At 36.1% G+C, this 15,139-nt stretch overlaps 3 protein-coding genes across 3 annotated transcripts; 2 read left to right on the forward strand and 1 right to left on the reverse strand.

Moving 5' to 3' along the window:
* Positions 1–3,245: 3,245 nt before the first annotated feature.
* taar11 (trace amine-associated receptor 11) lies at positions 3,246–4,229 on the reverse strand. The gene has a single exon (XM_016544988.1). The coding sequence runs from the start codon at positions 4,227–4,229 to the stop codon at positions 3,246–3,248; it is 984 nt and encodes a 327-aa protein (XP_016400474.1).
* Positions 4,230–5,919: 1,690 nt separating this feature from the next.
* Positions 5,920–6,918, forward strand: taar1b (trace amine associated receptor 1b). The gene has a single exon (XM_016544991.1). It carries the CDS (start codon positions 5,920–5,922, stop codon positions 6,916–6,918), a length of 999 nt encoding a protein of 332 aa, XP_016400477.1.
* A 6,031-nt stretch (positions 6,919–12,949) lies between these two features.
* Positions 12,950–14,012, forward strand: taar12i (trace amine associated receptor 12i). The gene has a single exon (XM_016544990.1). It carries the CDS (start codon positions 12,950–12,952, stop codon positions 13,982–13,984), a length of 1,035 nt encoding a protein of 344 aa, XP_016400476.1. The 3' UTR covers positions 13,985–14,012.
* Positions 14,013–15,139: the final 1,127 nt, after the last annotated feature.

Raw genomic sequence — 15,139 nt, forward strand, 5'->3', positions numbered from 1 at the left:
GACAAAGTGACCGTTGAAAATCATTTGAAATTTGTCAATACGTCATAAATAGAATGCAGCAGCAGTTTTCTGTCAGGGATTTGTCGTGTCATGCCGCATCCAGTGTAGACCATATAGATATGTATATATATCTATGGTGTAGACAACATCACTGATTATGAGTTCTATAGTATTTTGTCGCGCCGCGCCACTTGCTTCTGGTGTATGGTGTAACATTGGTTTTGCTTTGTTTCACAGAACTAATCGTTGCCTGGTTTGCGTATGTATGTGTCGAAGCTAAAGGGAGCTATCAAAATAGGGGCGAGACCCTTTTGGGGTAGGGGCGTGTTTGTTTTGGTGATTTCAAATGTCAACATTGGCTACCAGAAATCGCTTACCCCACCTTTAACAGGCATGGCGTGCCACTTCGGGAGTTATTTCTCTAATAATTTTAAAGGCCATGAGTCACAACCACACATAAAGACATTGTTCAGATGATTTGTTTCAAGACATTTGACATATTTCCATCCTGAAATGTGAACTATTTTTTACGCACCTCATCCCAAACCTTCCATTGCAAATTCCAAAACGTCATTTTAGAGCTAATAACAGAGGCTGGAGCCATTGATATGCAGGCTAATGCAGTTATTAATGCAGTCTAATGCAGTTATTAGAGAGAGAGAGAGAGAGAGAGAGAGAGATAGAGATTAAGCGCGTGTGAATACCTGCGTCTGTGCGTCTCTCAGCAGTGTTCAGCAGCAGCGTCTACTAATAGCGAATCTTTAAGTTAAACTGCTTCAAGAACCTCCCTACTGAGAAATGTCATGTAGCTTTTCAGCTGCGAAACTATTTAAATGATAAATTCGCAGAGCGGCGTTGACGACAAGTTTCTGTCCGCGTGTGTGCGCGAGTGAGCCTCTGTGAGAGAGAACCGGAGAAAGCGTGATTTCTCTGTCATGAATTCTGTCCATAGACTTTAATCCGACTGCCACAAGAGGTCGCCTCTTCATCATATTGATTCTCACACCACACAGACTGTTACATGTCACTCCGGACTACATTTCCCATCATCCATTGCACTGATTTCAGACAGCTGTAACCAATCACACTCTCACCTGTAAGCTATTACATTATATAACACCCACTCAGATCCTGCTCAAGTCGCCGAGTATTGTTCTGCATTTATCAGCTTTACCGAGCCATTCCGTGTTTCTGGTTAGTCTCTAGTATTGTTCTGCGTTTATCACTCACCTAGTGATAGCTGCGGATGGATCCGCAAGTCTCACGTCTCGTTCGCCCTGTTACAGAGGGAGTCCCGTGAATCATTTTATTCTCCCGCATCCTGCACACACACGAGTGTCTACCCACCCGCACTCGCCCATCTTCTCCCGCACTGCACTCTGTTGCGTCGGGTCTCGCGGGAGCAGGTCTCTAATCCACTGGCACTTGACTCGACAGTGCGTGTGCTACATCCTTTTTACAATCTCTAGATTATAAAACATTGCATTCTGTCAGCAATGTAACGCAGCAGTAACGTATAGAGACCTTGGCTTGTAACTATACTCTAATTACTATTTTGAAAATTATAACGCGTTAAATTACTCTGTTACTAAAAAAGTTATCAAATTACAGTAACGCGTTACTTGCCCTACACTGCCAATGAGGAAACATGCTTTTAAATCATACAGAGTGAAGTTTTTTTGAAGATCTAAAAATGCAGAAAGTTTTGTGTGAGGGGTAGGTTTAGGTGTATAGGGTTAGGTTAAGGGGACAGAAAATACAGTTTGTGCAGTATAAAAATAATTACATCTATGCAATGTCCCCATAAAACATGGAAACCCAACGTGTTTGTGTGTATGTGTTTTGTGTGTGTGTTTCACAGAGTGAAATATTGTGTCAGCTACACTTACAACATGATCAAAGGGGTCAAGGTTTGTTTGGTTCAGTCTGACCCCTTTAGCCCCTGCTGGTGGATGTTGTATCTACAATCGAGCAGCAAAAAGCTTTTTCTTCCATTGGCTCCTTTTCAAAGCATGAATTTAAGAGATTTCGTTTTTTAAGCAACATTTAAATCACAAATATTTCATTATAGTATAATAGACTACAGCTCCGGATAGTTTAGCCAATCGGTTTTGTCATGACGTTCTTGCATCCTTACAATGATTAGGCACATAAGTATTTTTTTACTTGTTGATTTATTTTATGGGGCATTGCAGGATGACAACCAACTCTTGTGCTCGTCCTAGAATATTACTAGATTTTAACTGGGAGGCCGGTTATGGGTTTATGAGGACAAACGTTATACTTTAAATACAGTGAGAGAGTTACAGTAACTTTAAAACATATACAATATATTTCAATGTATTAATTAAATGAAGTATTCCAGCATATTAAAATTTTGTTATTAATAATAATAATAACAGTACTTATATTTCATATTAGAAATGATTTGTTGATTCAGAATTGAGGAAGGCCAAATTGTTGATACAGGCACAGTTTTAAATATATTAAAGCACAGCATTACATTTTCCTCAGCATATGTAATCTCATATCAGACATCTCAGTAACATTGTTAGGCTGTTTATGTTTGTTTACTTTGACTTATTAGATCATACTTAAATTTAAAGTAATATTGTGATGTTGTTTGCAAGATTATTCATGATTATTCATGAATATAATTTCTGTGGTATCAAAAAAAAAAAAATGTGGGGAAAGTGCCATACCACAAATGGTTTTATAGCCAGCATATGATAAGGAATGATAGGTTTGGAGTGGGTGGATATATGAATCAAAAGGCCTCAGTTGATCTTCAAGGAATGAAAACACACAGAATGTTTTATTTTATGTATTGCATGTCTGTTTTGCTTGTCATACATCACTACTTTAATGAGACACAGATGCTCAAGAAGTCTTAAATTCTTTAGATTCTTTAAGAAAAAAAAATGCTGAAAGAACGGCAGTGGGAAATTTATATCCTTAAAGCACACAACAATTATCAAAACACGTTTTATAACAGTGAATAAGCACACGAATATTCTAAATATTACAAACGTAAATGTATGATTGTTAATTTTTATATATATCAATGTGGTTCAAAAACTTTATAAATAAAAGCTTGACATGCAATGAATATGACATGGTTTTCCCTCACACTTACTGAAACATTAAATGTTACATTTTTAGAGAAGAGAACATTTTAGTGAAATAAGCAGAGTACATTTAGAATGAAAAAAAGAAATGACATTGTAGATTTTATAATAGGCCCACTAGCACAATTTATATAGTTTTTGATATAAAAGTTTGGATTTTTCTCTGAACCAGCTGTAAAAGAAAGCATAAATCAAGGGGTTAAACACTGCATTCAAATAAGCCACCCACATTAGCACCTCATATAATAGTGCTGGTATTGTATGGTTAACAATAGGATCTATGATGTTACACATGAAATAAGGTGTCCAGCAAGACATAAAAACTCCAATGACAATAGCAAGCGTCTTAGTGGCTTTCAGATCCTTTTTAGTAACTGATGATGAGCTTGCGGGGTAGTTATTAATAACACGAACATGTTTCTGTGCTATAACAAAAATCCTACTGTAAATACTTACAATTATAAACATAGGGAGGAAGTAAAACACAATCGAATATGTCACTCCGATTTCTCTTCCATGCAATGCTAAACACCCTCCCTTGCAAGCAACGTGCTCCTCCTCGGATTTTAGGCTTTCGATTTTCAGCTCTGAGAATATGATGCCAAAGCCGAAAAAGGCAGAGAAGCCCCAGCTGACCAGGATCATGAATACGCTCACACGAGTGGTCATTCTGCTGTGATATTGGAGCGGCTGACAAACTGCATAATAACGGTCAATTGAAATAAATGTGAGGTGCAAAACAGATGCGTTACACAGTGTAAAATCAGTGCCGGAGTGAAACTTGCAGAAAAAGTCTCCAAAGTACCAGCACGTCTCCAAAGAGTGTGTCATGCTGGGAGGCATGACAAAAGTGCCCAGGAGCAGGTCGGATACGGCCATTGAGACGATCAGGTAGTTGGTGGGTGTGTGGAGCTGCTGGAAAGAGGAGATGGTGTAGATGACCCACAGGTTGCCAAACACTATCAGTATGATGGTTATAGTAAAGAGGAGGTAGAGAGGAGCACGTAAGACAGGAGAATATACTGTCTTTATGCATGAGTCATTCAGGGATGCAAAACAGAGACCGAAAGACTCTACTGTCCACGGTTGACTCAGATTCATTGTACAGGCACTTTAATACCTAGAATGAGAAAACAGCTTGATTAGGCTTTTTTCCCTACGTTTTAGTTTGAAATTCTAAATATTACAAAGAAAATATTGAAGACCCACTGAGACACTTTTAAAAAGTACTTTTAACAAATATTTACTTTAAAAAAATTGTTCAATTTCATATCACATAGTTAATATATTTAATATCTTCAACATCTTAATTTTACATTAGGTTAGTATTTGATAAGTGAGTGTCATATTTGTGTTGTTTGTTGTAATCTTACCGCAGAAAGTCTTTGTGCGTCCTGAGCGGATGATGGAACATCTGTATTTTGTAGCCTTTTGAATACTTTCACACAGAGGGTGTATCTTTCTGAGCCAATAAAAAGGGCCTTTTGTTGTCATGTGATTACAAAGAATTCCTGATTGGCTTTTGTGTCTCAAGATGTTTAAGAGTAAACTGTATGTGTATCTAGTGGTCAGTTTGGCTGGTTGTCCAGTTAGTCCATGCTGAAGGCCCTTAGCATAAAATGGATATTTATTTAAATATTTTAAATATTTTAAAAAATGTTCAGTGTCTTTTGAGACTTGTCTTATTGTGGTGCCATCAGAGCGTCAACTTTGTCATGACTTCACTTTATTGCAGGCTGATCTTATTTGTTTTGAGTTGTAAATGCCATGTGACAAATTTTTGAACCCCTAGAAATGGTGGAAAATGCATTTGATGCTTTTCAGAGCAAATTGTTCACTGGCGAAGCATCTGGTAGCCACAATGTAATGAAGATTGACAAAGTTAGATTTTTTTTTTTCAGGCCTTGGCTTGGGGGCGTTTCAAAGGAAAAATCATTGAGCTAATTGTTATTGGTCATAATTAGGTAGCCTATTTATTGTGAATGTTGACTGTACAATTTAGCACTTACACATTTGGTGTAATGTTGATGAAGAATAGCCATTAAAGCATGGCAGAAAACCATTTTGCTGGAAAAAAAAACCTAAACTAATTTTGCTGGTACGAGGTGACATTTGGACTACATTTCCCATAATTCTCTGTGGCAGCATGGTGTTCTGCTACACTTTTCCAAGTGTGGATATAAAGACAAAAAGACAAGCATAGCTTCCAGTCTATAATGGCCATGTTATGCACATGTTAGTGTGTTTTCATGGTGAGACTGGAATGGATCTATAATATTGATTTCTTAACATGCAGCTATTTGCTCTTGTAGTCCATGTGTGCAAACAAAGTCACAGCTGCTGTTCTTAATGACTCATGGATAAATATATAGACAGATTGATTGGACTTTGCCCCTTTAGCTGTAAAGCTGGTGGAAAAAATTAATATTGGTTTTATTTGGTAACAGATCTGGGACAGGCCAGGACTTTCTGTAGGAAAGGAGTATTTCTATTATGGGAAAAGTTGTTGCTTTGAGAGACTAATATTTATAGTAGCTCCTTCCATTGGAATTCCTTAAATGGAAAATTTAGGAAAATGTATTTCTCCCTTGGGAGGAAGTCTGTTTTTCTGGAATGCTGCTTAATTGAAACTACAACTTTATTTATAGCTGTTTTGCAATGTAGATGGTAAAGAAATCAGCAGAACCAAACAGGCTAAAACCAACCTATCATTTTCCACAAGGCTTGTTTTCATGAATTTCTGCTTCAGCTTCATCATCGGATCGAGGTGAATGGGCTATCAAACACTAAAATGGATCTTTGTTATGAGGCTTTGAATGGATCCTGTGGGAAATATGTACGACCGTACGGCATCCACGTTCTGATGCTCATCGCCATGATGTTGACCACCATTGTGACCTTCATTGGGAATCTACTGGTCATCATCTCCATTGGACATTTCAAGCAACTCCACACACCAACAAACCAGCTGATTCTGTCTCTCGCCCTGTGTGACTTTCTCCTTGGGCTGTTTGTCATGCCGTTGAGTGCCGTCCGTTCTATGCAGGACTGTTGGTACTTTGGTGATTTCTTATGTAAGTTACACACATGCATTGACATGACTCTCAGCACCGCTTCGATTTTCCACCTCGTGAGTGTGTCTGCCGAACGTTGTTGTGCTGTGTGCAGCCCATTAACGTATCATTATCGCTTCGGTTTTCCAACAGTGCTGTTAATGATCTCTATCAGCTGGTTGATCCCTGTCGTATTCTCTTACATGAGTACCTACCTCGAACTCCACCTTCATGGTGACAGGGACTTCTACGAAACACACGTACACTGTGTGGGAGGGTGCCACGTCTTCTTTAGTCATGGTCCGGCGGTGGTCACCTCCCTTTTTTCTTTCTACGTTCCTGGTCTCATCATTATTGGCATTTATTCTAGAATCTACATGGTTGCCCGAAACCAAGCGAGATCTATTAGTCTTCAGCTGAACCAGCTGAGGAGAGTTTATCCATCGGAAGGCACGCATTGTCGGGCACAGAAGGCCACAATAACGATTGCTATCGTGGTTGGAGTTTTCCTGGTTTGTTGGACTTCTTTTTTCCTCTGTAACATCATGAATCCTTTTATTGGCTACACAACACCCCCAATGTTGATTGATGCGCTTGTTTGGTTTGGCTATGTCAATTCCACCTTAAACCCTTTCATTTATGCATTCATGCATTCTTGGTTCAGAAAAGCTGTGAGGATTATAGTAACTGGGGAAATATTTAAAAACAATAGCAGCAGAAAACAGTTATACTCATAACTAGTGTTGTTTTTGGCGGCCTGTTTTAATTTTAGTTTTAGTCTAGTCTTTGTGTGAAACTGTCATTTTAGTTTTTATTAGTTTTAGTCACGTTCATACTCTTTTTAGTCTAGTCAAGTTTTAGTCAACTAAAAGTCTGAGCATTTTAGTCTAGTTTTAGTCGACGAAAACTGATGACATTTAGTCTAGTTTTAGTCAATGAAAATTGAAGGATAAAGGTTTGTTGACGACGATATTTAGTCCTAATTTTCATTGACGAAAGCAACACTACTCATAACTAAGGCCTAATTCGGAATAGCATAACATACTATTGGCCAGTTAGACCAATTGCTTCACTAAATGATTGATCTGCTGGTCAGAACTGTGTAAATGCAACCAAAATTCAGCCATGCCTTCCTAAAACACCTCGTTCAAACACGCCCCCACATATTTATGTCACTGTGTGGGAAGATTTGCATAACACCGTCCAAATGTATATGCAAAGAAAGAAGGCGTAACTTTTATTCTCGCTGTAGTATTGTTGCCGCCGCCATGTCATGGAGACGCTGTGTGTGTTCCAGAACAGTACAACCCAAATATTTGAGTATGTGCCGCGCATTTTACGGAGGAAATTTTCCTGAACCTGGTAAGGGGTGTAACATTTCCGTCACACATTTGAGGTATTTGGCCAATCAAAACACACTGGATCTTTTTAGTAATGTCATATGACCCCTTTAAGTGAATGAAAGGCAATAATCAGCTATATGCATTCACACAAAAAAAATGTTATTTGAATGTTTCACAAATGACTTTATTGGAATGTTTCATTAATACCTCGAGAAAGGCTACTAGCCGAAACGTTGGTTAATAAATAGCCTATGCTTAAGTGAGTGTGCAGTTGTTCTCTTTCAATTTTTCCTTCAACTTGCAACTCTACAGGTGTGCGTTTCGCTTTGACTCACTTGCTCATTAATACAACATGGCACTGAGTTGTGAGAAAAGAAATGTGTTGACGTCATTGCTTAATGTCCGAAAAGAACCGGTTCGTGGAAAATGAATCGGACTTTTCATCACTAGCTCATAACTAACTTAAAAACATTTATACTGATGATTTATAATAATCCACACTTAACTCTAAATATTTATGTAAATTAATACATGCAGTTATTTATTATTTCATGCTGTTTATGTTGTTTTTAGGGTCCTGGGCCATCTGATATGCATGATTTTTTTTTGTCTCTTAATTACTGAATTCTTTCATTTTACTTATTTAATGCGCTGTTGGACACAAAAGTTTGGATTAAAGCACTGATATGTGCTGTTTGTCTTTTGTATGACATTTCATATCAGACCTGTCATAAAGATCAGTGGGTGATTATGGGTAAACAGGCTGCACCTGATGGGTTATTAGTGCTGAAGAGGCTGTTGTTGTGTTCATCCTAATGAGTGACAGTGTTAATGATGCGACTTCACACGTTTGGATTTTGAGGCATGTTTGAAAGTCATTAAAACAGAGTGGTTGTAACAAGTCTCATGGGAACCTTTGTTAACCAAAAAACAAAACAAAAGAAAAACATCACTACAGAAGAGTGTGTGAATGGGGCCCTTTTAGGCCCTATGAATGTGTGTCTATGTGACAAAACTGACATGAAGCAAAGGTATCTTAATGTGAATTAAATTCATTGTCATATAATTTAAAACACGAAATGTTATCATGAAATATTTGCGAAAAAATTCATTAGAAACTCAAATCATTCAGTCAGTTCAAATCAGGTGTGTCCTTGTTCTTCACGTTTATGGTCTTTTGAAAAGCCAAAGTGAAATTATTCCCATTATTCTCTCATATTGTAGGGCTATGTGATTAGACTGAAGCACAAAGAAGTTAAAGTTTGTTTTCCTGTCTGTCTCATTAATGACAAAAGCTAAGCTCTGTAGGGCATTATAGGTAAACAGGTTGGCTGTGATAATAATGTGACAGGACACAGCTAATGAGCTTTATGCGCGGCATAAGTGCTAGCAGGTGAGCGCTGGTATTAACACCTTTGATTAGTCTGACTGCTTTGAGAGTCACTCTGATAAAATGGAGTATGATAACAAGTCTCATGGCTCCAAGACATTAATGAGGTGTGTGTGACTGACAGCTGTAGTTTTGAGAGCCTGCGGTGGAGGCCCAGATAGACATTTACTGTGCAAAAATCTCTGGAATTGGTTTTAAACATATAATAAGTGTTAAAAAGAACCTCTTCTAAAAGATAAGAAATACTCAGGTCAGTGCAGAAATTGCATTTACTGTAGTTGTAGTTATATAGTTTAAATACTTTTAAAAGCAATTTAAAGACATTAAAAGTTTGAAGGTTTTAAGTTTTATAGATTGAATATTTCAAAAGGGGTGTGTGAAGTGCATTCCTCTATTTTTAAATTTAAATAGCTTTTTCTATTATCTAACACTAAAAACACTAATAATTTAATAACACTGTTAAATGAAACTTCTGAATACGCATTTTCCTACTGTAGTTTATAATGCTGTGATGCCTTAATTCACTTGTAGAATTGAAAACAACTTTTGTTTAGACAAAATAGTATAGAATTTTAATATTGAGCACTTATTGGTTTTCAGCCATAACATATAAATAATTATTGCCTTATTGGTGTCGGCCAGAATTTTAATGTATGTGCAGTCATTTAAAAAAATTGTGTAATTGTCTAATAATAATAATAATAATAATAATAATTCTAGAGGGACAGAAGGGCCCGAAAATTATTTATTTAAAGATGTACATTTCATATCACAGATGTTTTTTTTCCATCAGTATATATCGCATTTAATGAATAGTGTCCAATTTTTTTTTAAATTTTAATCTCCTGATTTCATGTTTTTGTAACCATGAGTTAAATTGACAGGTGTGGGTGGGTTCCTCTGAATATGAGAGTATATATGGACAAATCTTAGCTACGCTAAGTCCATTTATGATTGGTTGGGCATGCACTATATATGTGTATATCTTTCTTTGGATATTGGTCCTTAACAAACTGTACTTATATTTATAATTCTCTGCCTTTTTGTGATTACAAAGAAAATCTTTTTAGCATCCAGGGCAAATGTGATGACTTTAAATAAGACTGATATTTACTTTGAAAATATGTTTCTCTGCTATCCACTCCTGCCAAACTCTTGTCCGAAACTGCATCGTCTTACTGTTGTTAAAGTGGCGATGTATGTTTTAATGGTGCTGATGATCCTCACAACAGTTTTTGGGAACCTGCTGATCATCATCTCCATCTCTCACTTCAAACAGCTTCAGTCTCCAACTCATCTGATCGTTCGCTCTTTGGCTTCCAGCGACTGTCTGCTGGGCTCTTTGGTCATGCCGTACAGCATGGTGCGATCTGTTGAAGGCTGCTGGTATCTGGGAGATTTTGTGTGTAAACTGTGTGTTTCGTTGCGAAAGCCAAACTACTTTGTTTGGCCTTCCAAAAGAGGACACAACTAGAAATCAGTGGTTACGTTTTATTTACAACAGTGTTCCAGAACAGTACAACCCAAATATTTGAGTATGTGCAGCGCATTTTACGGAGGAAATTTTCCTGAACCTGGTAAGGGGTGTAACATTTCCGTCACACATTTGAGGTATTTGGCCAATCAAAACACACTGGATCTTTTTAGTAATGTCATATGACCCCTTTAAGTGAATGAAAGGCAATAATCAGCTATATGCATTCACACAAAAAAAAATTTATTTGAATGTTTCACAAATGACTTTATTGGAATGTTTCATTAATACCTCGAGAAAGGCTACTAGCCGAAACGTTGGTTAATAAATAGCCTATGCTTAAGTGAGTGTGCAGTTGTTCTCTTTCAATTTTTCCTTCAACTTGCAACTCTACAGGTGTGCGTTTCGCTTTGACTCACTTGCTCATTAATACAACATGGCACTGAGTTGTGAGAAAAGAAATGTGTTGACGTCATTGCTTAATGTCCGAAAAGAACCGGTTCGTGGAAAATGAATCGGACTTTTCATCACTAGCTCATAACTAACTTAAAAACATTTATACTGATGATTTATAATAATCCACACTTAACTCTAAATATTTATGTAAATTAATACATGCAGTTATTTATTATTTCATGCTGTTTATGTTGTTTTTAGGGTCCTGGGCCATCTGATATGCATGATTTTTTTTTGTCTCTTAATTACTGAATTCTTTCATTTTACTTATTTAATGCGCTGTTGGACACAAAAGTTTGGATTAAAGCACTGATATGTGCTGTTTGTCTTTGACATTTCATATCACACCTGTCATAAAGATCAGTGGGTGATTATGGGTAAACAGGCTGCACCTGATGGGTTATTAGTGCTGAAGAGGCTGTTGTTGTGTTCATCCTAATGAGTGACAGTGTTAATGATGCAACTTCACATGTTTGGATTTTTAGGCATGTTTGAAAGTCATTAAAACAGAGTGGTTGTAACAAGTCTCATGGGAACCTTTGTTAACCAAAAAAACAAAACAAAAGAAAAACATCACTACAGAAGAGTGTGTGAATGGGGCCCTTTTAGGCCCTATGAATGTGTGTCTATGTGACAAAACTGACATGAAGCAAAGGTATCTTAATGTGAATTAAATTCATTGTCATATAATTTAAAACATGAAATGTTATCATGAAATATTTGCGAAAAAATTCATTAGAAACTCAAATCATTCAGTCAGTTCAAATCAGGTGTGTCCTTGTTCTTCACGTTTATGGTCTTTTGAAAAGCCAAAGTGAAATTATTCCCATTATTCTCTCATATTGTAGGGCTATGTGATTAGACTGAAGCACAAAGAAGTTAAAGTTTGTTTTCCTGTATGTCTCATTAATGACAAAAGCTAAGCTCTGTAGGGCATTATAGGTAAACAGGTTGGCTGTGATAATAATGTGACAGGACACAGCTAATGAGCTTTATGCGCGGCATAAGTGCTAGCAGGTGAGCGCTGGTATTAACACCTTTGATTAGTCTGACTGCTTTGAGAGTCACTCTGATAAAATGGAGTATGATAACAAGTCTCATGGCTCCAAGACATTAATGAGGTGTGTGTGACTGACAGCTGTAGTTTTGAGAGCCTGCGGTGGAGGCCCAGATAGACATTTACTGTGCAAAAATCTCTGGAATTGGTTTTAAACATATAATAAGTGTTAAAAAGAACCTCTTCTAAAAGATAAGAAATACTCAGGTCAGTGCAGAAATTGCATTTACTGTAGTTGTAGTTATATAGTTTAAATACTTTTAAAAGCAATTTAAAGACATTAAAAGTTTGAAGGTTTTAAGTTTTATAGATTGAATATTTCAAAAGGGGTGTGTGAAGTGCATTCCTCTATTTTTAAATTTAAATAGCTTTTTCTATTATCTAACACTAAAAACACTAATAATTTAATAACACTGTTAAATGAAACTTCTGAATACGCATTTTCCTACTGTAGTTTATAATGCTGTGATGCCTTAATTCACTTGTAGAATTGAAAACAACTTTTGTTTAGACAAAATAGTATAGAATTTTAATATTGAGCACTTATTGGTTTTCAGCCATAACATATAAATAATTATTGCTTTATTGGTGTCGGCCAGAATTTTAATGTATGTGCAGTCATTTAAAAAAATTGTGTAATTGTCTAATAATAATAATAATAATAATAATAATTCTAGAGGGACAGAAGGGCCCGAAAATTATTTATTTAAAGATGTACATTTCATATCACAGATGTTTTTTTTTCCATCAGTATATATCGCATTTAATGAATAGTGTCCAATTTTTTTATTTATTTTAATCTCCTGATTTCATGTTGTTTTTGTAACCATGAGTTAAATTGACAGGTGTGGGTGGGTTCCTCTGAATATGAGAGTATATATGGACAAATCTTAGCTACGCTAAGTCCATTTATGATTGGATGGGCATGCACTATATATGTGTATATCTTTCTTTGGATATTGGTCCTTAACAAACTGTACTTATATTTATAATTCTCTGCCTTTTTGTGATTACAAAGAAAATCTTTTTAGCATCCAGGGCAAATGTGATGACTTTAAATAAGACTGATATTTACTTTGAAAATATGTTTCTCTGCTATCCACTCCTGCCAAACTCTTGTCCGAAACTGCATCGTCTTACTGTTGTTAAAGTGGCGATGTATGTTTTAATGGTGCTGATGATCCTCACAACAGTTTTTGGGAACCTGCTGATCATCATCTCCATCTCTCACTTCAAACAGCTTCAGTCTCCAACTCATCTGATCGTTCGCTCTTTGGCTTCCAGCGACTGTCTGCTGGGCTCTTTGGTCATGCCGTACAGCATGGTGCGATCTGTTGAAGGCTGCTGGTATCTGGGAGATTTTGTGTGTAAAGTGCATTCTAGTTTAGACATGAGCTTCTGTATCTCCTCAATACTGCATCTCAGTTTAATATCTGTCGACAGGTACATGGCCATTTGTGACCCTCTAAGATACAGAATGAGGGTCACAAACAAAACTGTAGCTGTATGTATTACCTTCATATGGCTGTTTTCAATTCTTTACAGTTTTTTTATTGTGTTTTCAGGTGTAAACAAAATCAGCTTGGAGTCGTTCATCTTGCAGGTTTATTGTGTGGGAAGTTGTGTTTTGTTTTTTAACAAACAGTGGGGTATTATATGTCCAATTCTCACATTTTTCTTTCCCGGGACGATCATGAGCTCTCTGTATATGAAAATCTTTTATGTTGCACAAAAACATGCAAAGATTATGTCAGAAAGAGTGACTGTGATGGCAGCAGGAGGGTTGAAGAGCCAAAGCTCTGTTCACAGAGAGAGAAAAGCAGCTAAAACTCTGGCCATTGTCATGGGTGTTTTTTTGTTCTGCTGGCTGCCTATTTTTATTGCTACTATCATCGACTCTTTTCTTAATTTTGTGACTCCAGCCAGTGTCTTTGATGCTTTGGTTTGGTTCGGATATTTTAACTCCACTTGTAACCCATTGATCTATGGTTTTTTCTACTCTCGCTTTCAGAAGGCCTTCAAAATACTCATATCGTCCTGTATTTATGGCTTCATTGACTCAAGCACCTTCATTTTTGAATGAATGTCATTTTTATATCAGGTTATCATGTTATGCGTCACAATAAACAATTCTTCCTCTTATTAAACTACATGCTTTTATCGGCTAGTTCATGCATGCTTAAATAATTTACCATATAATATTGTGGACAATATGACAAAATATTAATAAAATTTTTACAACTATTGAAATAAACTGTGTTCTATATCTTATAAGAACCTCCTAAATTTAATGAAAGTTGTGATGTTATTATCTATTATTCCATATAAGTGGAAATTATAAATGCAGCAGTTACTTCTAACTTAAATGTAGGGCAAGGTTATGCATCAGCCTAAGCTAATTTAGAAATGAAGTAGATAAGACATAAACTGACATGTGATGTTCAGATGCAAAATTATTGATCACACATGCATGTTTTTTTTTTTTACATTAAAATGATCCCTTTAGAAGAACATCTGTGCCCTAGTGTGTATTTGATTATGATTTTGTTGAAAATTGGAAACAATTGTAGGAGTGGCAAAAGAAAAATATGTATTTTTCAAAATCCAACATTACAGACAAAAACATGACTGTAAAATTTTTTTTAGTTTTTACAAAATCATTTTGGCAGCTGTGGTTGCCAGAATAATTTTGTAAAAATACAGAAAAACTGTAAAAACATTTTCAGAACAAACTGTGAATTTTACAGTATAAAACTGTAATTTACAAACAAGAAAATATGAGTATAATAAACTAGTAAATTCAACAACGCACACTGCTACTAAAATCTGTTTAGCATCTTTAACATAAACTGACAACAACCATAATAATGCAGGTGGTAGAAGAGACAGCAGTATGAAGAATCAGTTAATCACAAGTAACTTTTCCACGAGCTGAATTATATACTAATATATAGAAGGCACACAGAGTCATTCACGCAAACACTAAACACCATCATGGTAACACACATGGCACTTAAATAATGCAATAGCCTAAACATTCATTAAACAACAGAAGATGCAATATAAACCCAAATGTACATAACTGATAACAAACATGACAAAACTATTAAGAAACATGATTATTTAAACAAAATACTTTCAAATGTGGAGTGTCATGCAGAGAATTCTGGGAATAACAGTTTACAGTTTTTTTTCTGTAAATTATACATTGATTTGTTCTTTTTTTACTTCTAAAAAT

Source organism: Sinocyclocheilus rhinocerous, unplaced genomic scaffold, assembly GCF_001515625.1.
Source record: "Sinocyclocheilus rhinocerous isolate Xijiao unplaced genomic scaffold, SAMN03320098_v1.1 scaffold9525, whole genome shotgun sequence".
NCBI lineage: Eukaryota > Metazoa > Chordata > Actinopteri > Cypriniformes > Cyprinidae > Sinocyclocheilus > Sinocyclocheilus rhinocerous.

Coding starts and splice junctions, on each gene's coding strand:
- taar11 (XM_016544988.1), bottom strand. CDS start 4,229: ATGAATCTGAGTCAACCGTGGACAGTAGAGTCTTTCGGTCTCTGTTTT.
- taar1b (XM_016544991.1), top strand. CDS start 5,920: ATGGATCTTTGTTATGAGGCTTTGAATGGATCCTGTGGGAAATATGTA.
- taar12i (XM_016544990.1), top strand. CDS start 12,950: ATGACTTTAAATAAGACTGATATTTACTTTGAAAATATGTTTCTCTGC.